Source organism: Oenanthe melanoleuca, chromosome Z (genome assembly GCF_029582105.1).
Source record: "Oenanthe melanoleuca isolate GR-GAL-2019-014 chromosome Z, OMel1.0, whole genome shotgun sequence".
In the NCBI taxonomy this organism is placed as follows: domain Eukaryota; kingdom Metazoa; phylum Chordata; class Aves; order Passeriformes; family Muscicapidae; genus Oenanthe; species Oenanthe melanoleuca.
Window position 1 is genome coordinate 26,767,160 of NC_079362.1, and position 25,152 is coordinate 26,792,311.

Sequence of the window (25,152 nt, forward strand, 5' to 3'; positions counted from 1 at the left end):
TTCATTTTATTTCATCCCTTACTTTGGATGTAATGTTGTACTCCACAGAGACTGTAGTTCTCAACTGGCTCCTGGCTCTGATAAAGGTTTCACCTCATGTTGACAGAATAGGTGGGTTTCAACACCTCTTTAGATCCAAGGTAGGAACCTGGTTTGGAATGTGTTTCTTGAAAAAAATTCTGTTTGCAGATCTTTTCCGTAAGTACTTACTATTTTGAATGTCACAGAGAAGGGAGAATATCTACCTGCTCTGTCTGCCATCAACTCTGAGATCAGCAGGGCCTTAGTCACCACTAGCTGTGGGGAAAGACCAACGCAAAAAGTTGTTCATTTAAAGGATGTATATGTGCTCTGGCATAAACACAAGATATCTTGAGAGAACATATCTGCCCTCAGAACAGCCACTGGAGCTCCATGAGCTAGCAACCTCACCTCTGGTCTGCAGCTGCTGGAGTTCTGTTTTAGGACAGTGGCAGGATATGTGAATGCAGTGCATTCTTGTGAGGCTTCTGTGAAGATGGATATTACTTGGGAAAGAAAAGAACTTCATGAAAATTAAATATTTTTACCCCAATCTGCTTTCTTTAATATTTACATCCCCAGTTTGTTGTCTGCTTTTGCAGTGGGGCCCACACAGAGAAAAATGTGAGGTGAGCCCCAGCAGCAGATACACACATCTGACACTGCCAGTGCCCAGCTGTCCAGACTGCAATGAGCTGCATTCCAAGTTTGATTTATTATCCTGTTACTTCTTCCTGTGTATAGTGTGGAATAATAAACATTAGGATCTTTAAAGCAACAGCTACCTTTTCATTCTTTGTCAGTGTGACATCAATCACTGTGGCATCCATATCCATGCCTGGAGTTTCTATACAGTACCCACAATGTAAATAGTAACTAAGAACAGTGACACCTGTGTGCCAGCAGCCGAGATTTTAAGAGTGTTTATGTCTGTACTTCATAAAGAACTGTGGAATCCTCCCTTTTTAAATAGCACTTTATAAATCTCAAGTCACATGGTTTTCAAAATTTTACCCATTTGAAAAAATATTTTCAGTTTCAGCTATGAATGATGGCAACCATTCTTATCCTGGTTGATCTGTAGATAAAAGTGAATGGTAGAGCTTGGGGTAAGGATTAAGGACACCATTCACTGTGTGGTCAGCTGATGCCACCCTCAAACCCTGCAGCAGTCCATGGCATAAACCTGATGTAAGCCTTGGATGAAAAAGACACTCCAATCCTACAGCTGCAGTCCTTAGGTACTCCTCTGTCAGAGGCATTGTGTCCCAGGTTTGCTTGTGTGTTGGGTGAAATGGAAACCCAGCATCTGTGAACTCACAATGACAAGAGTCTGCATTGAGCCAGCCTCCCTTTGACTGTGAGCCAGTGCTGGTGCAGAACGGGAAGACGTAAATTTATTCAGGAAAGCGGCAAGAACTGACGGATCCAAAGCTTAAATTTAATCAGAGCACATAGACCTGGCAGTGAGCTTAGAACTTAGAGGTGGCATAGGTCTATATAGGCCCAGTCCTTGTAGCAGCCAAAAATGAAGAAACCATTGCTAAGATTATTTACATGGGAAAAGCATAATTGCATAATTTTTTAAATGTTCTGACAGAATAATGTAATAGCTGGGAGGAGGAGGTCACAATAGTATTTATTTATGAGGAGCAGAGAAATATGGGCTACTTTTTCTTAAATGTTAATTTCAAAATCAGCTTTTTGTATAAAATCAACAGCAATAATGAATGAGCTGAATAGCTCCATCTCCTAATGGCTGTTGCTATGGAAATGATGAAAATTTGCTTGTTCTTAGAATTGCAAGGAGTCCCAGGAACTTTAAGGTCCCTTCCAATCCAAGTCATTCTATGATTCTATGACACACAGGATAATTGCAAAAAACCCCCACATTATAACCACTCTCCTTAAGTGGCTCCATGACACTAGACAAAAATGTGTAGGCCTGTTTATAATTCTTATCCCCCAAGTCAGTCTGCTATCATTTATTTGTTCTCTAACACTTTACATGGTCACTTCAAGAAAAGACCCTTGAACAATCAGGAAATAAGTGCAAAGCTTCACTTACTGCTTGGGCTCAGGTAGTTCTTCAATAGGTTTTGCATTATTTACCCCATTGTTTCCATGGAAACATCTAACTCTGCTGCTAGTAATTGAGAAAGGAAAGATTCAGTAAGTTCAGCAAAGCCAGTTTAAAATAGTGGCTGCAAGCTGTTTATGTGGCCTACATGAGACAGAGCAAAGGGAGCTTAAGTGGGAGACAGGATGGAAGAAACGTAGTATCTTAAAAATGAATCTGTGTACCTCAAGAAACAAGTTATGTATTTTTAGTGTATTTGTTCCATCAGTCCATAAAGGGCAAAATTCAGATCAAAGTACACAGCACACTTTTAATAGCTCCAGGCATTATTGAAACTGCCATATTAAGGGAAAAACTTACTTTTTTTTTTGGATAAATTGCAAGCAACACACAAACCACATGTGAGAGTAAAAAACAGCAATTCTTCCTTACTTTGGCCAGAGCATGAAGAAATTGGCCTGGCCACACTCCAGGCTTTCCTTTGCAATATAATGTATTTCTTGGGCCCTTGAGTGCCAGGGATGCCACCTATGTGAACCATATTAGCTTCTGCTCCTTTATTGCCACACTAGCAGTATTTTTTGCACAGTAGAAATGAAGGCTGGGGCAAAGCTTCCTGAGGCTCTGTTTGCTGGCAAGGCATGTCCTAATAAAATTTTTAAGTAATAAGGGAATGTTACCTCTGAAGTACCAAAACCAATATATCATGACTTGTCAATAGACAAGGACAAATGTAACTTTAATTGTACTTTATTAACAGAAATACACGTGTGAAAGAAAAGATGCATGGACTGAATCCTTCTATTAAACTAAAAAAAGGAAATCTTATTTTTCTCAAAAGCAATTTATTAGATTTGTGCAGTTTATTTGTTAATTTGTACAATACACAGCTGAAACCTGGAATTTTATGAAGCATTAATTATAATGTGAAAATTTGAAACCACTGTTCTTGATGCTGAATTTGTTTGTAACATTCCTGGATTAATCCTACCAGGATTAAAGGAGACCATGCTAATTTTTGAGCACAATTGTGATGATTTTCTAGTAGAAACTAGTTGCTAAGTTCTGGGGAATTATCTGATTTTTGTCTTCATGGAAGTTCTCAGCTTTGACAAGATCAAAAAATATTCCAATATTCCAAAACTGTCTGTTTTAAAGCAGCACTTCAGTGAACTTCAGAAAGGAATATATTTGGCAAATGCAGTTTGATACTTTTGCTAGCACATGGAATGATGACTGTTGCATTCTGGTATTTTTGATGATGGCTTGGCATGTTAGTGTTGTTTTGCCATGAAACTAAGGCAAGACATTGCAGTTCTACTCTATTGATGATAAGATGGGAAGATGAAAATAGGAATGCAGAAGCTTAGGGATTTGGGGATTTATTCCTATGATTGGTGGCTGGGTCGTGTTGCTACAAAGGGAATAAAACATCTGTGAGAAGAGTGAAATTACTATCTTCAAGCTGAATCACTGTGCAAGTGCTCCTGCTGCTCAGTGCCAGGTAGCTTTGGAAGTCCATCACCAGGGCAAAGGGAATCAGAGAAGACAGGTTTATATTGCATTAACGATTACTGATGGAACACTTTGCACATACACTACAAACTTGCTTTCAAAGTGATTTACAATAAAGCTTGTGCAGAATGCTGCTGTTGAGTGCAGCTGTGACAGAGAAGGATTATGGTGCTGATTCTGGAGGGGGATAGCTGGACTGTTAAGGGAAATTTAACCTACTGCTGATCTCCCTGGCTGAAAAGTAATTTAGTCTGGACTCAATGAATCTCATTTAGACCTGGGTGAAGTAGATAAATGTTTTTGAGATTCCTTTCTCTGAATTGCTAAAAAAACTGTAAACAAAAATAAAATCTTAATTGTATCACCTTAAGAAGTCCATTGAACTTTGCATTTCAATTATCTTTTTAGCAAAATGTGATAACTGTATCTACCTGTCTCCCTGAACAGCTGTGAGAATAAACTGTTGTTCCTAAATAGCTTGCAGGCTGAAAAGGGATGAAAAAGGGAACAGTCAATGTTAACATTTAGGAAAAGAAGAGCAGAAGGATGGAAACATCACAGGTAAAATCCATGTGTGCTTTTTACTGTTTCCTGACCAGTCACTTCAGAACAGAAAAGGCCGGGCGCATGAAAACACTTCTGAGACACTTCTGGCAGGATTTGCAGTGCAGGCCAGTACTGCAGCAATATCTGCTCATGGGTCTTCAGGTCATCTCTCATCATATGGAAAATGCACACGAGAGCAGGGTTGATGTACAACTGAAGGAAGAGAATGCTATTCATTTGTTTGCTGTTGCTTAATATGGGCTCGGGCAGTATCTTCCCAGGCCTTCTTAAACACACCCTGGTACCTGGGAACACTTTCATATGGAACAGTTATGAAATACTGTGGCTGATGTAGTTCTGATAAGAAGCTGTAGCAATATTTGTAAACTGCTGAGCTCTATAGATAGCAATACACTTGGTAACAGGAAATGGGACATGGTTGCTTCACCTGTGCAATTAGTGAAGCAAGTCTCTGCATGTTCATACACTCTTATACAACGTTAACTGGATAAAAAGACCCTATCAGCACTTGGGCTCCTCAAAATGCCATGGAGACAGTAAAGTAGCAGAAGGCACTGCCCAGAATTAGAGGTTAGAATGCACTGCCTTCTTACAGGAAAATTCTCTAGTACCTGTGCTGCTGTGCAAATAATACGGCACTGAAAATGCTTGACTGTTGGTATGAATCATATAAATTATTCTCAAGTTGGGACTGCTTTTTGCATCCATACAGAAAGGTTTTCATCTTCTAAAATGCCTGTCAAATTAAGGAGCTCTACAAATGCTGGGCCTCTGCCTACAATCAAAACCAAATAAAGCAAAATAACTGTAAAATAACTGAGAGAAATTTAAATCTTAATCATAGTATCTTGTGTCAAAGTTTTGCTCATGTCCCTCAGCAAACAGATGTCGTTTACCTTTTGCCAAGCACTGATTTAAACTGCTTATAAATAGCGTTTTCTTAGTTCCCTCTACCCTCCGTCAGATCCAGGGAATTTAATCAGATTGGAATCAAAATCCATGGTCTCACTGGCGATAAACTTCAGATCAATGTGGTCAGGTTTTGTTTAATCACGACCAGATTTCATGCTATTTGAATTAATGTGATCTGAGAGTGATTCAAATTAGCTCTTAAGATTTCAAAATATGTTGCATAAATGCAATCGTCTTGCTTTTAAAAAGTTTTGTCAGAAATCTACTGTTTACATAGAAGGGGGAGGCAATGGAGAGTTTGCACTCAAATATCACTGACCATCTGCTAGCAGGGGCTAGCACACAGTGGAAGAGTGAGATGGGGCAAAAATTTGACAAGTTTCTAAAATCTTTAAAGGTATGACTCTAAAGACACAGACACCACATAATTCTAAGGCTCATTGTTAATACTTGTAATGGGGAAAAACTTCTGTGTGGTGACAGCAAGTGAGATCTTGGTGATGGAAAACCACTGCCCTGACAACGTGAATAGAAACAAAACCCCTACTCCTCTCTGAACTGGCTGCAAATGAGTACAGCATTTTAGTCCTGTCTGTTGTGCAAAAAGAAGGTTTTTCTAGATCTCATATACCTAAAAATACAGAATAAAAAACCTAAAAATCATAAATGTGGACAGGAGTTGGAAGAAAAAGTTAGAAAAACATGTTGAACCTTGGGAAAGGAGGAAGAGGTTTATTTTCTGCCCTGTGTATTGCTGATGGCATGGTCAACACTGTGTGCATTGTAATCACAGCCATTAGAGACACACAAGTGTTGCTGCAGATACTATCAGTAAAATTCTTGGCTAGTAATGACTTCTAGTGTTGCTCTTCTTTCCATATCAGCAGAAATATATTATTCTGTGGATCAAACATTCCAGCACATTGCAGTGCCAGCTGGCCACTGATTCATTTCAGTTAGAAATCCAACTCTAAAAACATGGTCAGGTGTCTCTCTTCGGTAAGCTGTACAAACAGTGCTTGTTGCAAGCTAGACACATGGGCTTGACAGTGTGCCACAAAACCACACTGAACATAGGCGTGTTTCCAAACACTCTCACTACCTATTTCTATGTACCACACTTTTAGAACATATTCTGATGACTGTCAAGGTTTATGAAGGCCAGCACATCTCTGACTTGGTCCTCTTTTTCTGTTGCTGACCCATGTTGAACTTTTTTTTTTTTTTTTAATTTGGTTGGTTTGGATGTTTTTTAATAATAACCTCAGCTTTTTGTTTTGATTTACCACCAATATAATTTCATCCTCTTTTTTGTTATGGGGTCCCTTTTCTCAGATATGTGAGATCTTTTCTTCATTACAGCAGATTTAAAGGAAAAGTGATAATGAAAGGGAAACTGCTGTATCTATCCAGGAGAGAATTTTTTCCATGCAGGCACTTCAGAAGACAGATCTTGGAGCCACAGACCTCCTTAGAAACCCTGCCTTGCAGGAGATTAAGGCTGGGAGGATGAAGAAGCTGCAACAAGCTACATGTGCTGAGAAGGGTCTAGGCAGACCTGTAGCATGTAGAAACATGCCAGAAGGCTTTCTGGACTTCAGCTAGTCCTCCAGGACTAAGTACCTGGAGAGTTTCCAGCTACCATGATCTTCTTTTTGCCTGGCCTACAGCTATGGTAGACAATCTCAAACCTGTATTTTAAGTATGACTTACCATGTACTTAATTTTCCTGCCATTTGTATCACTAAGGCTGAAGTGCCTTAATTAGCTCTCTTTGGAAGTCAAGGGCCTGAAAAGGCAACTCAAATAGGAAGTAAGATAGATGAAGTTGGATGGAATTAAAAAATTACCCATAAAACAAGTTTAGGCAGTGTAAGCTCCTGACTATTGAACACATAGACAGCACAGAGCAACTGGACTGCTGAAAATCTTACCATCAAACTATAGTGAGTAGTGAGAGGACAAGAGTCTGTAAGGTTCTAAAAGTGAGCATTGGAACAAGGGAAGTGCTCAGACAGCAGGATCACTAAGAAGAGGTAGGTCTTGAGGTTCTCCAACCTCTGAAGACCAAGATAGCTCTTTGAGCACCTGGCTCCTCATTCCTATATCACTGTTCCAGGCATTTACGGCAAACACAGCAAACAAATTAACCCAAGTCTCTTACAGACTTTGTAATACTCAGCCTCATGTTTTAAAGTAAGCATCACCTTCCCTCTTACTTCAAGCTCATTTCAGCCCATTTCTCAGGAATAGATTTCATTTAGCTGTAAAATGGGAATGATCTTCTGAAGGGAGGGAAAGAGGGGCAAATTCAGAGTAGAGTGTCCACTACAGATGTGTGGCAGCACAGCCAGGGTGCAGGCAGATAGGCACTCTCCTCCTACACCCACATGTGAAAGGCTGACTTTCATAAAAAAGAGAATTACAGATTCACAGATTCAATTAGACGTGCATAGCGCACAAAAGTGAGGAAAGTTTTCAGGGGGCATTTACTTTGCTCAGGAACATCCAGATATTAAGTGTATTGAAAGCAAAAGTTGAATCCATAGACAACAATCTATATATGGCACAGCAAAAAATGTGTGGCATTTGCCCTACCAATGTCACCTCTCATATTATCTCCCTGCTTTGGAGGTGTTCTTGAGGAGCCCTTTGCCACGGAATATGAGCCCAGTTCTTGGGTGGAAAGGGTTTTTAACATATTGTTTCCTTTGTGGTTCCAAAGAGGATACAACGTGTCCGTGTATCTCCGTGCAATAGGCAGGTCCGATGCTTTTCAGTCCTCGGAAAGCTGACTGCTAGAACAGATGCTCATTCAGAAAAAAATGGGTAGATTAGAAAAATAAGATAAGTGGAACAAGCTTTTTGTTTGAGATATGAATGTCAGAAAATAACTCTAGTATTTCGATACTAAACAAAGAAACAATATATTAGGGTAAAACTATCCTTCGTGTTAGTGATAGGCAGATAGGAGCCACTCTAATGTTACTAACTTTCTTAGAAAGTATAAAAAAGAGATTCTCTTTCAATGAAAACATTTCGCAAAACACTTCAGTAACCTTCAGAATCAGAAAGCAGCTTAAGAACTGTTGTAACAGTTTATAACAGTAATATTTAGTATTCCCCATGTCCTGAAGTCATTTTTTGCTGTTTACAAAGCTCTGTAAAGTTACTGAGGATCATTTTGCTGTTCTACTAGTGCATATTCTGAAACTGCTTTTACTTTTAAGTTGGTAACCAACAGAAGAACTCAGTAGTGTGCCAAATGAAAAGGGACACAGAGATTACTTTCTTAAGGAGAGCATGATTTAAAATTAAGCCCTGATTTAGTGGCATCTTATAAAGTGGCTTTGTACCTTAAATAGAAAAATAATTTTGGAATTTTTGAATCATTTGTATTTCTGGGTACACGGTAACTACTTGCATTGTAATTTGCCAAAATCATCACAGCAGAATTGATTCAGCTACTGTGGTTAAATATGTGCTTTATTGTCTAGTATTTTATATTTGTTACATTCCTCTACAGGGACTATGAATTGGATTTCTGCACATGAAATTAACATCTCTGTACTCCACAGTATTAAAACGTTTTAGTTGTAACCTTAAATTATTTATTGCCTCATTTTTGTTTATTGCCTTTGTAGTATCATGGCTAAAATCTGACAAGAAGCTGCTCGAGGAACAGCCTGATGTCTTTGTAGTTCCTCAGAATATGCAGCATATTTAGAGTAGAAGTGAAATGACGTTATTGTAAAAATCTAGAAGATTTTGCATGTAAGTAGATATGATGTTATCATAGTAAACATTTTAAAATTGCATTATTTAGAAATTGTAGCATAGGGAATGATTTTCCTAGCCCTCAGAAATGTGGGTAAATATTAAAAACACTATATATAAGAATGTTGGTATTCACTGTGTCAAAGGAAGTAATCTGTTATCAAAAATTCAATTTCATAAGTATAGGAAAAGTAGAAAAATATAAATATAAATTAATTTGGCACAATCAGATGTGAAACACCATATATTTCAGATACCACGGTGTGATTCAGGAGAGAAAAAAAATGGGTTTTTTTTCTGTTTCAGTCTTTGCAAAAGGAGGTGCATTGAGGTTATTTAAAACTTCAGAACATTTCTAGGATAAATAATGAAAATTTCAGTAATTTCTTGGATGTGCAGCATGGACTTACTTTAATATGTGGAAGTTTTAATATGTGGAAGTTTTTAACATTGGGACAGGCTTTAGGCTAGTAGAGGTGAATATAGTTCCACTCCAGTCAGGGTTAAATATTAGGATACCAAAAAAAGCACCCTGGAGTACCTTAGGAAGAGCAGTGCCAACAGGTCAGGGTAGGTGACCCTGCCCCTCTGCTCAGCCCTGGTGAGGCATCACCTGGAATGCTGTGTCCAGTTCTGGGCTCCTCAATAAAAGAGAGACATGGAGCTCTGGAGCAGGTCCAGTGGAGGGCAACAAAGAGGATTAAGGGAGTGGAAAGACTGAGGAAGCTGGGTGTGTTCAGCCTCAAGAGAGATGATTGAAAGGGGACCTCATCAAATATTTGAAGGGAGGGTGTCAAGAATCTGGATCCAGGTCCTTCTTGGTGGTGCCAAGCAATAGGACAAGGGGCAGTGGGAATAAATGAGGAATATGAGGAAGGGCTTCTTTACATGGAGTGGGTGACCATGCCCTGCAGCACATTGCCCAGAGAGATTGTGGAGTTTCCCCCACTGGACATATTCAAGAACCATCTGGACACAATCCTATGCCATGTTCTTCATATGACCCTGCTTGAGCAGGGAGCTTGGAACAAATGACCCACTCTTCCAACCTGACACATTCTGTGATTGTGGGAACTGTCAGTACATTGCATCAGTATGGAGTCAGCTTTGGGACACCAATTATGACAGCTGCTGACACATTGCTTATTCTTTTGCTTTAGCAATACTTTGTAATGGACTACATATTTAATGTATAATAGCATGTATGAACATGTATTACCAACCTATCCACCACTTAACCAAAGTGCTGGTATCTTCCTTTAAATAAGAAGATATTTACAAATGTGATGAAGCGTAGAAAAGTAATTGATTTTGCATTTCCCAGAATAAGATAAATGCTGTGAAAGTATTCACAATCATAATTTAACATTCCTTAATTAATTGGCATTGTCTGTCACATCTTTTTCACATTTCCTTGATATATGGATATCTCTCCATACAAGGTAGAATACGTGTAGGCAAAGGTACAGAAGAATATTTGGGAATACTTTTGCTAGAGCCTTAATGGTAACACAGCTACAACCTTTAAGTACCTACGTGTAGACTTGTACCACTGTGCCAAACTCTGACTGTAGGACTCTGGTGGCCTGTGCTCTCACCTCTTTAAGTTTCCCTAAAGATTCCCAAAGAGGTTGCATTCAGACCCTGTGTGACATGCCTGCTCCCCATGAAAGGTCTAACACCTGCTCCTTATTCCCTAGGGATGGAGAGAAGCACTGTGGCCAATGCATCCCAATTTCTTTGGCCACACAGCCCTCTAACCAAAGAGTAATGTGCTGCATAAATGTCTGAATCAGCCAAAGGAGCTTTTCTTTTAGCCTTTGGAAAGGCTGATTACTTCATGCCAAGCATAGCTGTATTGCCAAATGAGAGTTTGTTCATCAGCCCCATTCTCACAAGTAGGTAACTCTGAAAAGACTCCGTGGTAAATAAGTTCCTGCTGGAAATAATCTGGAGTTTCTTTCAAAGCCACACCTGTTCATGTGATACAAGCCTCTTAGGTGAGCTGCCTGCTCTCTCATGGCATTGAGAAACAGAATGTCATAGTCCAATGAAAAGCAAAGTAAGGCCATATTGAGCACACAAACATACACACAAGCAAGGAAATGGCTTTAGACTGCAGAGAAACATTGCCCATTAAACCATATCTAATGTTTGTACTCTCTCACACGCACAAAACATTTGCTGCCTGAGTAGTATTTCTATTTGCTTGAGAGGGAAAAAGAAGGAAAGGGCAAAGGAAAGGTTACAAGGAAGGGATGCATAAAATGTTTCTGATTCAACTGTGATGAAGTCAGCTGAAGACAAAATGCCTACTGGTTTTCAGAAGTGCCCAGGACCTTATGGTTGTGATACACAGAAACAGAATACAGCCTTTCCATATTCAAACTTACAACAATTATATGCCCAAAAAGAACCTTTAACTGTAATAAAAACCAGAACAAAACACTAAGAAATGGGTGAAAATATATAATCTTGTAATCGTCCCTTGGAGTCCTTGGAGGATTGGTAATTTGTAGACTTGCTTCCTGCTTATCAAAATCAACTGTCACACCTTGCACTGACACCATGGGTTTGGAATACATGATGCAATGAAACAATGGCTCATGATGACGAGCGTGCAGAATTAGCCCATCCCCTGTATTACAGCTGTGTAATACATAGTTGTATGATCCACCCAGTTATGACTCACCAGCAAAGGACTGAACTTTTTGTCCTTAGGCAAAAGGGCACAGCAGCTGTGTCTGCTAGACACAGTGCCAGTGCTTTCGTGACACCTCCAAATGCATTCAAGCTAAGACTGATCCAAGAGCAGTTTTTTCACACCACAGGGATTTTTGGCACAGGCAAGTGGAAGGGTTGCAGACAAGCAAGACCAACAGATCAAAAACCCTGTGGCTTTCACTTTCACACTCTAGGCTGAGGTCTCAAACTTAAGTGAAATTGGGGCAAATTACTCAATCATTTGTTTGTTCACTTTTGTCAGTATCTGAAACAGATTACACTCCTGAATAAGGTGAAATTTTGATGCATCCTGCAGTTGTTCCCACTGTTTCATCCTTGATGTCTAGATTGATATCACTAACCTTAACACAATGACAACAACAACCAGCTGCTTACACTTCTGCTCCTGGCAAGACTCTATACTTACAAATGTAAGCAGAGCTGACAATAGACACTGGTGGTTGCCAAGACCAGTTTAATCCAGAAGCAGGTGAGTGAATATTCCATTTTAGGGGCATCCTTCTGGAGAGCATTCCACCATTTATCCATACCAGATGACATTAATTCCTACCTGTACATCTTTATATAACAGTCACTCTCTGAGTAAAGATGAAAACCTAACTGAAGAGAACTCCTGAGTAAAACAGAAGTCACTATCTGAAAAGACCATGATGCTAAGAGATCTAGTAACCTCCATCTCTTTTACTGCTGAGCAGTCGCCAGCATGAAACCAGTTCACGCAATATCTAACAACTTAGTATTGACAACAAACTAAAGCAGGTTCTGCTTAGAGAACAGAAAATGTACATAGAATTTGCTAATTCACTATTTGAAAAATAGAGTTCATTTTTCAGAGCTGACTCCATTGTGAAAAATCAAAGTTCAGCCTCTTCTCCCACCTGTTGCACACCTGATTATAAGAATATTCCTTTGCAAAGATAATTAGAAGAACATTAAACTGTAGTGCTTTTGTAAAGGGCTTAAATAGTATCTGAAACTTGATAATATCCTCAGCAGTTTTCCTCATATTTTTAAGGAATTACTCGTGTCAAGGACAGTGTAGCAACACAACTAAGGATGATCCTTCCTTTGGAAAGAACAAGAAAATGCTATGGAAATACTGAATTTTTTTAGAAACAGAAACTCAGATTGCATCATTTATATTGATTAACTAGAGAGAAACTAAAAACTCAGGTTTCAAACTGTGCTTGAGTAGACTCAATGTGTATTAGTCTTCTGAGCCACTTAAAAACTGCTTCACTGCAGTCATTAAATAACCACAGCAGAAATACAAATAAGTGACAACATGGGAAGCTTGGCAGACCAGACATCTCAGGTCAACCTGATTGCTTCCACCTGGATGCATGTCCCTGTGCAAAGCCAGAGCTGCTGTGGAAAATGGGCATAGGTGAGAATAGATGATCCCTGTGAGCTGGGTCAGGGACATCTGAGGCACCAATTGCAAACACTCTGCATGAAGAACCCCACTGTTTCAGCTAGTCTCAGCTCATCACACCCTGTGAACCTCCCAGACATGCAGGACTAGCTACTGAAGTCGTGACCTATCAGCCCAGTTCAGCACACAACTGTGAAAATGGCTCTGCTATTGCAAGTCCTGAGCAAAATAATATATAATATTTTGTTATTTTGTTATTTTGTTATGGAAAAAACCCATTTCTCTACTTGAAATAGCAGGTCTGGACTATGCTATAAACACACAACACAGTTTGGAACTGCAGAGCTTCTCAGGTACAGAGGCCTGTTATTTGCAACTCCTTTAAAGAAACGCAAGTACAGCTTTTGCAGGATGTATACCTGTATTAGAAGTGGTCAATAAGATGTGTTCCTAAAAAAGAGTTGGGAAAACTTGCTCTATGTGGTTGTGAAATATATTTGCACAGCGGCTTTTATCATGTCCGTGTGACCTCTATTATTGAGCTTAGTTTTACAAAATAAAGGAACTGAGATATCAGAAAGCATTGTAGTAAGATGGAGGAGCAGAAATAACATAATTGCTGCTAAACAATGTAGTTGCTCAGCTAAATGAGCAACTCTGGAATTGTTCATATTTGATTGAAATATTGTGTGAACTATTTAAAAACAACTGTTTCTAAACCACTTCAGGGATAGCTTTTAAAAATAGTACTCTTAAAATGCCAGACAAATTTTCCTCTTGACAATTTTAGCTGTGTATTTTTGTCTTTAGGATATGCTGTCCTCCAGTTCTTTCAGCAGCACCCAGGCAGAAATTGAACAAGTCAAGGTGTCCCTTTCAAACAGTGCTATGAATCTGTGACTCTTTGTGATGAGAACCAAGTACATGGCTAGAACAAAAGTCTCAGTGCATTCTTGCACATAACCGTTCTGTCCATCTTCAGTCTTACCTCCACTCATATTGTGGGAAACTGCATGCAAATACTCACAGGTATCAGAAAGCAGATCCCAGCACTCCATAAAGGAGTGCAGACTGATTCCTGAATGCTTGACAATTCTGTAGTGGTTGGGAAAGATTCAAATACAACTCATATCTTCGCAGCCATTTGGAAAGAAGGCATTCCTTAGGGATGCCTCTGACGAAGCTAATGGTGTGTGCTGTAATTCCAGCCCTTGAGACATGAGTAGGAAGCCCTGTGAGTTATCTTGGGCTATATTCAGTCACAAGTTATCTTGTCCTCAGTGTGTTAACGTGGACTTCAGACACTGCCGGGCACTCGGCTTCAAGGCAGGGCTGAGCCTGATTTCTAAGACATATCTATCTTTCTAAAGTACTTATTCCCTCCACCCTCTAAGCTTTGATAAGTGATGACCAAAACATCTTTACAGTTTTGCTCACCTCTCTGGCCAAGATGGTTTTGCTTCCAGGCAAACTATGGCTGTAGTAGCAAGAAAAGACTGTGAACCTTCCAGCTGCTCCTGGATCTGCTTTGGCTGAGCTCAGGGACCACCTCCTACCCTAGCCACCATTTTTGTACCATGCTGCCAGTGCTGGGGCCCCAGAGTTTCTAAAGGACTAATTTCAGTGCCAGTATCCATAGATCCATTTACATTTATTATATATTACATTACATTTACATTTATTTATTATTTGTGTCTATATGTATTCTTGGAGCATCAAATACTTGTTCTTGGAAGCAGCAAACATTACCTTTAGATCTAGTCCCATTCAGTCATGAAACATCATTCTTTAGCTCACTTGTGTGGCTAGATTCTGTTCCCTGGATTTTACCCTTTTTGGCTTTCACTCTTGGCTTACAAAAGCACTCATGTTTTTGATCCCCAAGGGGGCTCTCTGACTGCAGTTTCTGTTCTGTTGCTCCCTAACCAAATTATTTTCCCCAGTTCAAGCCCCTGATGTACGTCTTTGGTTCCCAAGTCCCCAAACAACCTCCCCTTCACTGCATCCACTAAGACTTGGGAATGTGCTCTTGGCTATCCTTGCTTGGGTTAAAAGAATGCAACAGTTTTGCAGTAAAAAGGGTTGAGAGATGTGGAAAAAGAAACTTGATTACATGTTTCTAATGGTAGTACACCTTTAACTTGAACTCAGCAGTTTTAATTTCCAAAAAGGTTTACACTGATGAAAACTCAAAAACTCTCCCTCAGAATGAATGCTTACTTTTCTGAAAATCATGAAATATGTAGCTATCTAATCAACTTGCAATTTTGCTTGATTTTTTCCTTATCTTATAAAACTGAAATATTCATAGAAGTTATTGGCCATTATGAGGCCATATGTCAATGGCCAGTTGAGTTCCATGAATAAAACAACAAATTATAGTCAGAGCAAAAAGTCCATGCATAGTGTGTATCCAATTGGACAATTAACAGTATTTTTTTAGATACTTGTGAAAAAGTCCAACTTTATTCTCAAAACTATTAATGAAAAATGTAAATTTAAAACATTACCTAAACAGACGAAAATGTAAATGCAAATTATCTTCTTCCCTCTCTATGCTTGTAGTCAAGATTTCTCTAACATATTTCTGGTTAAAAACAACAATTATATTTCAGTATATATTCTGCTCAGCATGTGAAATTCCATGTACATGCTGTTATCAGATGAATAATTATTTGCTCAGCTGGTGGGAAAATACAATACTTATGCTGCAAAACCAGTAGCCAATGGAACCACACAATGCTTATTCTGTAGGATCATGTTAAATGCTAACCAAGAAGAGGTGCAAAATAATGAAGTTATTTCCATGTTTGGGAAATAACACCAGTTTATCCAGCAGTTAGCTATAACTTTGGGGTTTACGATCACCAGAGGAAACCCTGGGACATAAGAACACTTGTGCAAAGGGGAGGGAACATTTGCTAATAATCACTTCAGGGAAATAATTATCACATGTATGTTTATTCAAGGAATATAAATTAATATTATGTAAAATTCAGTATAGACGCAAGAGCTTTTCTATACTCAGCTCAACTGGTAGAGATATCCTGTGTGCATCCAGTGCAGTAATAAAGAATGCCTGCTTCTTAATGCTGTATTGGTATTAAAGAGCTTTATTGTACTGATTTTTTGCTAATAATTCCTGCAACAGATTTTGTTTTTAAAAGAAACCTGTTTGCTTCAATATTCCTTAGAGATATGACTTTTAAAACACCAGAACAGAGAGATTATTTTTGAAGCAAAGCTAGTCTCAAAAGTGAGAGGACTTAGAGCTCTAAAAAAACTCAAACAACTCTGAGCCTGTATTATAAATACTTGTAGATACATACATACATATATATATATATATGTATATATATGTGTATATATGTGTGTATACATACAGATATAGATATAGATATATAGATAGATATATATATATAGATATATCTTTAGAAGGGAAACAAGATCTGGGGCACAAGTCATGAGGGACTGGGGATGTTTAGCCTGGAAAAAAGGAGACTCAGGGATGACCTTATCATACTCTACAATCTCTACAATCTCCTGAAAGGAGGCTGTAGCCAGGTCAGAATCAGTCTCTTCTTCCAGGCAACCAGCAACAGGATGAGAGGACAGAGCCTCCCTTCAGCTATGCCAGAGGAGGTTTAGGCTGGACATTAGGAACAAGTTCATCACAGAAAGAGTGACTGGGCATTGGAAGGGACTGCCTAGGGAGCTGGTGGGGTCACTGTCCCTGGCACTCAGTGCCATGGTTTAGTTGGCAGAGCGGTGTTAGGTCGGGGGTTGGACTCAATGATCTCAAAGGTATTTTCCATCCTAGCTGATTCTGTGATTCTGTGAAACATGCAGAGATACAGACATAGAATGATTTACTGTTTCCTTTTGTACTTCAATCAGATGCTCTCACCCCTGATCATCACCCTCTTTTTCTCATGTAACCAACCAGGGGGAGATTCCTGGCGGTCCTTCTTGTGGCTCCACAATAACCAAAATACTGTGGCCAGATTTTTTTTTTTCCAGGAGATAAGGACATCATGATATACCCCACAAGGAACATATAATTTATTTATAGAACATTTTAAAAAAATATACTGGTGTGTAGATATGACAATTTTGTGACAGTCTGTATATTATCATCTCACAAGATAATTGTTGTTTCGAAAATTTCAAAATAAAAATGGAAACAAGAGGAGGTAAAGGAATAAAAAGGGAGGAGATGAAAATTGAAAAATTACCTGTTAACACTTATTTATAACAAAGCCCCATTCTTCTTGTTCATTGATAATTGCAAATTAAAAGCAGAAACTTTGTAGTATGTAACAGAGGACAAGACTCAGTGCAGAGCAAACATTTGGAGGTGGGCCTTGCAGAACAAACCCTTACAAAATGTGGCTGCTGAAGTGAAGAACGAGAACTTTGAAGGAGTCAGGAAAGAGCAGTAAAGAAATGGAAGATATTCAGAGCATATAAAGGAAAAAAGTTGAAAAGGCGTGTATGAATAAGCAAGGTGTCCTTATCAAAGTCAAGTATAAAATGGAATCTTACAAGAGGTGGGAGACTGGCAGCTCAGAAGAAATACAGACACAGTTTTTGAGTACAGAGGGAAAGCCACAGTCCATCTGGAGTTGAATCTGATGAAGAATGTGAAGGACAGTGAAGTACCCTGTAGCAAAGGAAAGGTGATAGAACATATAGGACCAGTGCTTAAGCAGAGAGGATACTGGTGACAAAGGACATGGTTAAGAGTGAATTACTCAGTGCCTACCTTCAGTGGAGAAGCATGAGGTTAGGGAATATTGAATGGTACTGGAGACATAGGAGAATATTCCACCTGTTAGATGCACATGCATGCTGAAGCAGTGGGTCTCTTCTGCTGGTCTTCACACATCACAATATGGGATGTTCCTGAGGACTAGGAGAAAGCAGATATCCCTCCGGTTTTCCACAAGAAACAGCCATAAAACTACAGGCTGAGTAGCCTCACCTCAGTCCCTGGGGAGGTGATGGATCAACTATACTGGAAACCATTTCAAGCAAACAAAGAACAATAAAGTGATTGGGAGTAGTTGGCATGGACTTATGCAGTGGAAACCAACCTTCTGTGTAGCCTTTGGTCACCAGATGACTAGTTTGGTGAATAAGGGGTGGTAACTAGAAGCTGTGAATCTGAACTTCAGGCAGGCTTTTACCCCTGACTCCCACAATATCTTCATAGACAGAATGACAAGGAATAAACCAGATAAAGGTGTGGTGAAGTAAACTGAAAGCTGGCTTAGGCAGTCAGGCTCCAGACCTTGTGATCAGTGCAAGAACTCCAGCTGGAGGACAGTCACTACTGGAATGCATCAATTGTCAATAGTGGGGCCAGTGCTGTTTGAACCCTCAGAAAGTTTGCAAATCATACAAAACTGGGAGGTGTGGCTGATAATATACATGGGTGGATTGAAATTCAGAGGGATTTTGACAGTCTGGAGGGATGGGCTGACAAGAACTACATGGAATTCAGGGAAGAACTTCCAAGTCCTGCATCTTGGGAGGAACAGCCCAAGGCAGCAGTACACAAGGGCAAGCTGTCTGGAAGGCAGCTTTGCAGAAAAGGACCTGGGGGTGCTGGTGCACACAGCTGACCTTAATGCACCCTTTAACAAAGGCCAACGTCATCCTGGCTTTCATTGTTAAGTGCATTGCCTCTACATGTAGTAGCATGGAAACAGACCAGCTGAGGGTCACAAAGATACAGATACTGAAACATCTGACATATGAGGAGTGACAAAAGAGTTGGAATTGTTCAGCCTGCAGAAGGCATGGGGGAATGTTACCAATGTGCACAAATACCTGGTTGGGTGGAGTAATGAAGATGGAGACCAACTCCAAACTCAGCAAATTACTCTCAATGACCCTGCTCAAGCAGTAAATTGGAATAAATTATCTCCAGAGGGCTATTCCAAACTCAACTAATCTGTCACTTGTGAAATTATTTACCTTGGTTTTCTAAATATTCTAACTATTCTCCAAGTGTTCCACAATTCAATACTGTGTGCATAAGAATACTTATTTCTAACAGCAATACTTGGGAGGCTAATAGGTTCATCAGCCTGGATCAATTTGTCAAGAAAAATACATGTACCTGAAACATTATTGAGTTTTTTAAAAAAAAACCTGCTTTCATGTTCTATTACAAAATTGTTTCTGAAGATCAAAAGTAATGAGGCTTTATTCCTTTCAGATTTGCACTTTGAGGTTTCACTGCAACCTGTAGCTTTAACTTTTTCAATCCTTAGGCACTAGAGCTCTGGTCTCTAATTTTTCTGGTGTTCAATTTTTTGAGACACAGACAAGAAAAAGACTGTGTTATGGCTAGCCTAGAACTATATTTGTTAAACCTCACAAGCTGCTTCACATATGCAGAACAGATAGCTTGTTACTGCCAAATAAAGAGGATACTGTCTCCTTTTTGGTCTCTCTCTCTTGCCCCTACTAGACAGGCCTTTACATCTACAAGTGCTCTAGGACTTAAATGAAGTTCTGAACTCACTTAGGCACAGAGGCTAACAAGCAGGGAGCAATTGCATAGATTTCTGTATCAAATCCAACTAATAACTGGATACTTTTTTCATTATCTAAACATTTAAATTGAGGAAGATGCAAGACAGAGTATTTATATAATAACAAACATGTAGAGCTCTAATTCACACATTTCTTTGGTTTAATTAAAAGAAAAGGAACCAAAGTGGATTTTTAATAAATGAAGACAAACATCTCAGAGTTTAAATTACTAAAACCAAGTTTCAAAGACACACAATCCTTACCAATGCATATTCCCTTTATAATAAGGTATTTTACAAAGCAATTTCAGAGTGCAGATGCATTAATGGATCTAATCATTAAGCAAAGAGAAAACTTTTGCTGTCTGTCCCCTTATTTTTATATATTCATAAGAAAAATGATACATAAGCAAGAAAAAGCAAATTTATCCTTGCCTTCTATTTGCCCAGAAGCTCAGTGATACCGTTCTAAACAGAAACAGAAATAGCAAAGTGAAAAGGAGAATATATACTTGGAAACAATGCAAATTGTGAAATAGCATTTCAGTGGATTTTAAATACAATTTTAGCTGTAATCTGGGTGACAAACTGTCTTGTCATCTGAGGATGGAGACTTTGATCAATTTTCTCTCTTCAAAACTAATGTAAGCAATGTTTTTCAACAGAAAGAAAACCAGGAGGTCTTTATAGGGTTAAAACCTTTCATAGATACACCAGTAAGGGAAACCCTAGTGGTTTTGGTTTCCACATCCTTCTCAGCATGAATACCAGTATTACTACAGGTTAATCCACTATTATTCCTTTGTTGACTAATTATATTTATCCCTTTTTATCAGTTCAAAATTACATGAGTGTTTCTATTGCATCACTTTTGTTGTTGGAACAACTCTCATACCTAGGCCACCTAGGACCTTTACGACAGAGATTTCTACAAAATTAATCTTTTCCAGTCTGCAACACTGTTAAACACTGTTAAATTTAATCAACATTTTAGCAAAATGATGAATGAACCAAGAACAGCAGCTTTATAGCACATGGGAGGGCCAATTTTGTTTTTAATTTAAACATAGTACACATTTGCATTAAGTCTCAAGCACTTGATTAAAACACCAGGGTGTATCATGCCCCGAGGCACAATGAGGCACCTTTGAGTGGCAGATTTGCCCTGCCTGAAGAACACTGCTCTCTGAGAATTGTGGCACTCCATGCTTACAGAGAGGAGACCCAGGGTATGTCCCCTACTACTGAGGTGTCACAGCTCCAGCCAGCCCCACGCTTCAGGCAACTTTTACTCTTGGCTCCTCCACTAATCTTAATATACCTGCTGAAAGAATCCATGTGGCAGCAAATTTGACTAGAGAAGTTGCTCAGGTTGAAGGCTTTACTATACCTGATTTTCCTCCATTACAACATGGAAAAGAAAATATATTGAAAATTCTGTTTTTAAACCATGCATCAACTTGAACATTGAGGGCTGCAGCTTTTTACCTTAAACACCTCATGAGAGAGTTCTTTCTCTCTATACAACCATAGGGCAGAATGACATCCCAGAGAGGATGGCAGAAAGGTGGATCTCCTTTTCTAGATAAAGTTATATATACTAGCTTGGAACATTGCTTGAGGACTGCTCATGGCTGGCTCAAGTATGGGAGTCAGTATCTTTATTCATTTTATTTATGAAGAAGCCTCAGCAAAGTTTGTTTGCATGAAGCCATTAACCCTACCTGTTGCACAATAAGCAGCCTCTCAATCTAATCTCCCAGGCAAACACCCTCTAGGACAAAAAAATAAGCTTTGCTGCTTCAGTTTAATAAACTGTGATTATTTACTTTACTGATTACTGGAGATACAGACCCTCAATCTTCCTCCTTTCCCTGTACTAGCATATTTTAAGCCATGATACTCTTTTGCATAGGCTGTTTTTGCCTTCAAAAAGAGATGCAAGCCAACCAGGTAAAGGTTATATGAGCTATATTCCACCAATTCATACATATCAGCTCTGAATTCTCTGACTCAACTAGACTTGTGACTGTGCCAATGCTTAGCATGGCAATTCAAATAATGACAAAAAATGTCTATAAAGCTCATTGAGGCAATCTTAAATCAATATAAATGTGATCATTAGACTCTAAATGTAGGAACAAATAGAAAAAACCTGCCACTTTCAGTTACAAATGACATACAAACACAATAGGGAAATTTGAAAATTAAGGTAATTTGTTTTACTTGAAAAGTTATTTTTAAGGAAGTTAAAGCAAGAAATCACTGAAGCCAGTAAAAAGGCATGTTGCTGGCCCCATGATTTATTTATGTGGAAAGTAACATTAGCCAGAAACTAACAGACTACACAGGCAGTGTTCGCACTAGAATGGACTGATACCTCACTTGCTCTTACCAGTAATTAGTAGCTTTCCACTTTTAGTTTTAAATTGTGCTTTTAATTTGGTCAGTTCGCCACCAGGTGAAATCTCATCTTTTCTGACAGTAAGTTGTCTTTAAATTGTTACATCCTAACTTCTCACATACAGCTAGAGCTTAATTGAAACCCAGTTCTTTCTATAGTTGTTGTGATGACTAGAATACTTTTCAAAGCCTCAGCTGAGTTCTTAGCAGAATGTATGAACACTCCTTTACCTATATTAATAACAGAGAGCTGTGGAGGAAAAAAAGCTATTAGAGAACATGCATACACTGCAATGTTCATCTTGTGTTACAGGTCAAGACACCTGAGAAAAAGTATATTTTCTCAAGCACAGGTAAACATAGTCTCTTATGTAAGGCTGTGCTTATTCTGCCAAGCTCAGTGTGCAGGCACAGCCAGTCAAGTAGTTTTATCCTCCCACAGCATATCCCAGATTAATGGAGTTAAATTTAAAACAGTTAATGCAATGCATGTTTGCCTATTACACAATAAGAAAAAAAAGAAAAAAAGAAAAAAAAAAATTGATATTTCTGGCTCCAGATCAAAAAAGCTGAACTGTAAAAGAGAGCAGAAATGTTGGGAGGTTTCTGCATATGAACCTCCTTAAAAATGGAGCCACATCACAGTTATAGTTGTCATAAACACTGTAATGAAATAAAGGCAAGAAGAGGTGGCTCAGAGGATTAGTAACGAGCAACTGAGTCTTTCATTAACTGGGCACTAACTAAAACGTAGCCAAGGCTGGTAGTCACCAGGTTGCTTTAGCACTACTTGGGCTCCACAGATGGCAGTATGACTGCTGGAATTGCCCCAGTCCTTGGTGCAGCTGCTCTGACTCACAGAGTTCAGCACCGCCAGCAGCTCACAGGTGCACACCTATGCTAGAAATAGCAGTCCCGTCCTGCAGCATTCAGCATCGCCAAGAAAGAGTTCGGACTCAAGAGCAATAAAGAAAATAACAAAGGCCATGCAGCCCTGCCTAAGCCCCCGCCTTGTACATCTCAGAATCACAGAGCAGTTATTGTTGGAAGACACCTCTGGAGATCATCCCGTCCAACCCCCCTACCAAAGCAGGGTTACCTAGAACAGGTGAACCAGGAACAGGCGCAGGTGGGTTTGGAATGCCTCGGGACAAGGAGACTCCATGACCCTCTTGTGTAGCCTGTTCCAGTGGTCTACCTGTGTAAAGAAATACTGTGTCACGTCGAGAGGAACTTCTTGGTGAAACTTCTGATTTAGTTCATGGCCACTGTTCCCTGTCCTGTCGCTGGGCCTCGCCGGAAAGACTCTGGCACCTTGGTCTTGGCACCAGCTTTTGAGATATTTATATACATGAGAACCCCTCTCAGTCTTCTGTTTTCCAGATTGAACAGGCCGAGCTCCCGCAGAGTCTCCTCAGAGATGCTCTGCAACACCGGCAGTATCCGGCTGCCCCCGACCCTTCCTCTGTGGATGAGCGGCCACCGCCGAAGCTGGACACGGAGCCAGCGCCGGTGCCGCGCCCGCACCGATCCCCGGCGGCCGGAGCGGGGCAGACCCGGAGCGGGGCAGACCCGGAGCGGGGCAGACCCGGAGCGGGGCAGACCCGGAGCGGGGCACGGCCGGAGCTGGGCAGACTCGGAGCGGGGCAGACTCGGAGCGGGGCACACCCCGAGCGGGGCACGGCCGGAGCGGGGGAGAGCTGGAGCGGGGCACACCCCGAGCGGGGCACGGCCGGAGCGGGGCACACCCCGAGCGGGGCACGGCCGGAGCGGGGGAGAGCTGGAGCGGGGCACACCCCGAGCGGGACACTCCCGGAGCGGGGCAGACCCGGAGCGGGGCAGACTCGGAGCGGGGCAGACTCGGAGCGGGGCAGACTCGGAGCGGGGCAGACCCGGAGCGGGGCACGGCCGGAGCGGGGCAGACCCGGAGCGGGACAGAGCCGGAGCGGGGTACACCCGGAGCGGGGCACGGCCGGAGCGGGGCACGGCCGGAGCGGGGCACACCCGCCGCCGCCGCCCCGCTCCTCCCCGGGCGGCCGAGGGGGACGGACCCAAGGTCAGGCGGCGGCGGCGGCGGGGGCCGGGCCGGTAACGGATGTGCCCGCCCGCCCCGCCTCCTGCGCTGACAGAAAGGCGGCGGCGGCGCTCGGTGCGGCAGCGGCTCCGCGCGCAGGCCGGTGCGGAGCAGCAGCGGCGCTCCGGAGCCGCCCCGAGCCCGCCCGCAGCAACCGCCGCCCTCGGGCCGCCCCCGCCCGCTCCGCTCCGCCGGCTCCTGCTCGGGCCGCCGCGCCCCCGGGGATGGCGGTGCTGGCCCTGGCCTCGGAGGGACTCGCCATCTTCGGGCTCATCCTCTTCGTCGTGCTCTGGCTCATGCACTTCATGTCCATCATCTACACGTAAGCGCTGGGGTGCGGGGGGATGGCGCCGGCGTTGTTCCGTCACCCACCCGCCATCGCGCCCGGATCCCCGGGCAGCGGGCCCCGTCCGCCGCCCGCCTCCGCCCGGGCCGGCGGCTCCCCTGCCCCTGCCCCTGCCCGGCTGTCAGCCCGGGCACCCGTCCGCCTCCCTGCGGGGCGGCTCCCGCACACCCTGCCGAGACGCCCGGGCGTGGGGCTGGCCGTGCTCAGGGCACAGCTGCGTCCCTGCCGTCGGTCTTCGCGTCAAAACCGACCTCGGGGTTTCTGCCCCCTGCTCTGTGCGCTGATCTTTGCTCCGTTGCCCTTAGTGCTGCTAGGGAGGGCTTGGTGTTTGTTGTGTGCTGGTATACACCTGTGAAGCGTGGCTTTCCCGGTGATAGTGGGAGACCAGGGTGCACAGGACTTAGGGAATGTGTGATGTTTGGCTGCAACGGCTGTACGGCAGAGCAACTGAAAGAGCACAGTACTCTGTGCCAGCCGTAAGCACACTTCTTTTTTGTATTGAGAAATAATGATAGTACTAGTAAAACAAGTATATGTAGTGAGTCAGATCCTTCTTGGATAAGTCCAAGTAAAAATGCCTTTAGAGTTTGTGAGTATTGTGAGTGTTTGCATTTTAGTGACTGACAAAGTAGGACCTGGCAGAGGAATTTTCTGTGGGTATGTGAGAAAAGGATTAAGAATGCATCTCTCTGTAGATAGTCGTTTTGCTCTCTTAAGTAAAAGGCCACTCTTGCATCACTACTAGGATTAGAAAATACCTGAATTTCTGTTTGCTTTCTTTGTGCTTATCTG

At 41.4% G+C, this 25,152-nt stretch overlaps 1 protein-coding gene across 1 annotated transcript in view; it reads left to right on the forward strand.

The window, feature by feature from the left end:
- The first annotated feature begins 24,069 nt into the window (after window positions 1-24,069).
- The window catches only part of UGCG (UDP-glucose ceramide glucosyltransferase), a 35,483-nt gene continuing 34,400 nt past the window's right edge, over window positions 24,070-25,152 (forward strand). The window contains exon 1 of the mRNA XM_056514097.1: window positions 24,070-24,336. Within this exon, the coding sequence (XP_056370072.1) occupies window positions 24,239-24,336 (98 nt within the window). The 5' untranslated portion in view covers window positions 24,070-24,238. The remainder of the gene's footprint in view (window positions 24,337-25,152) is intronic.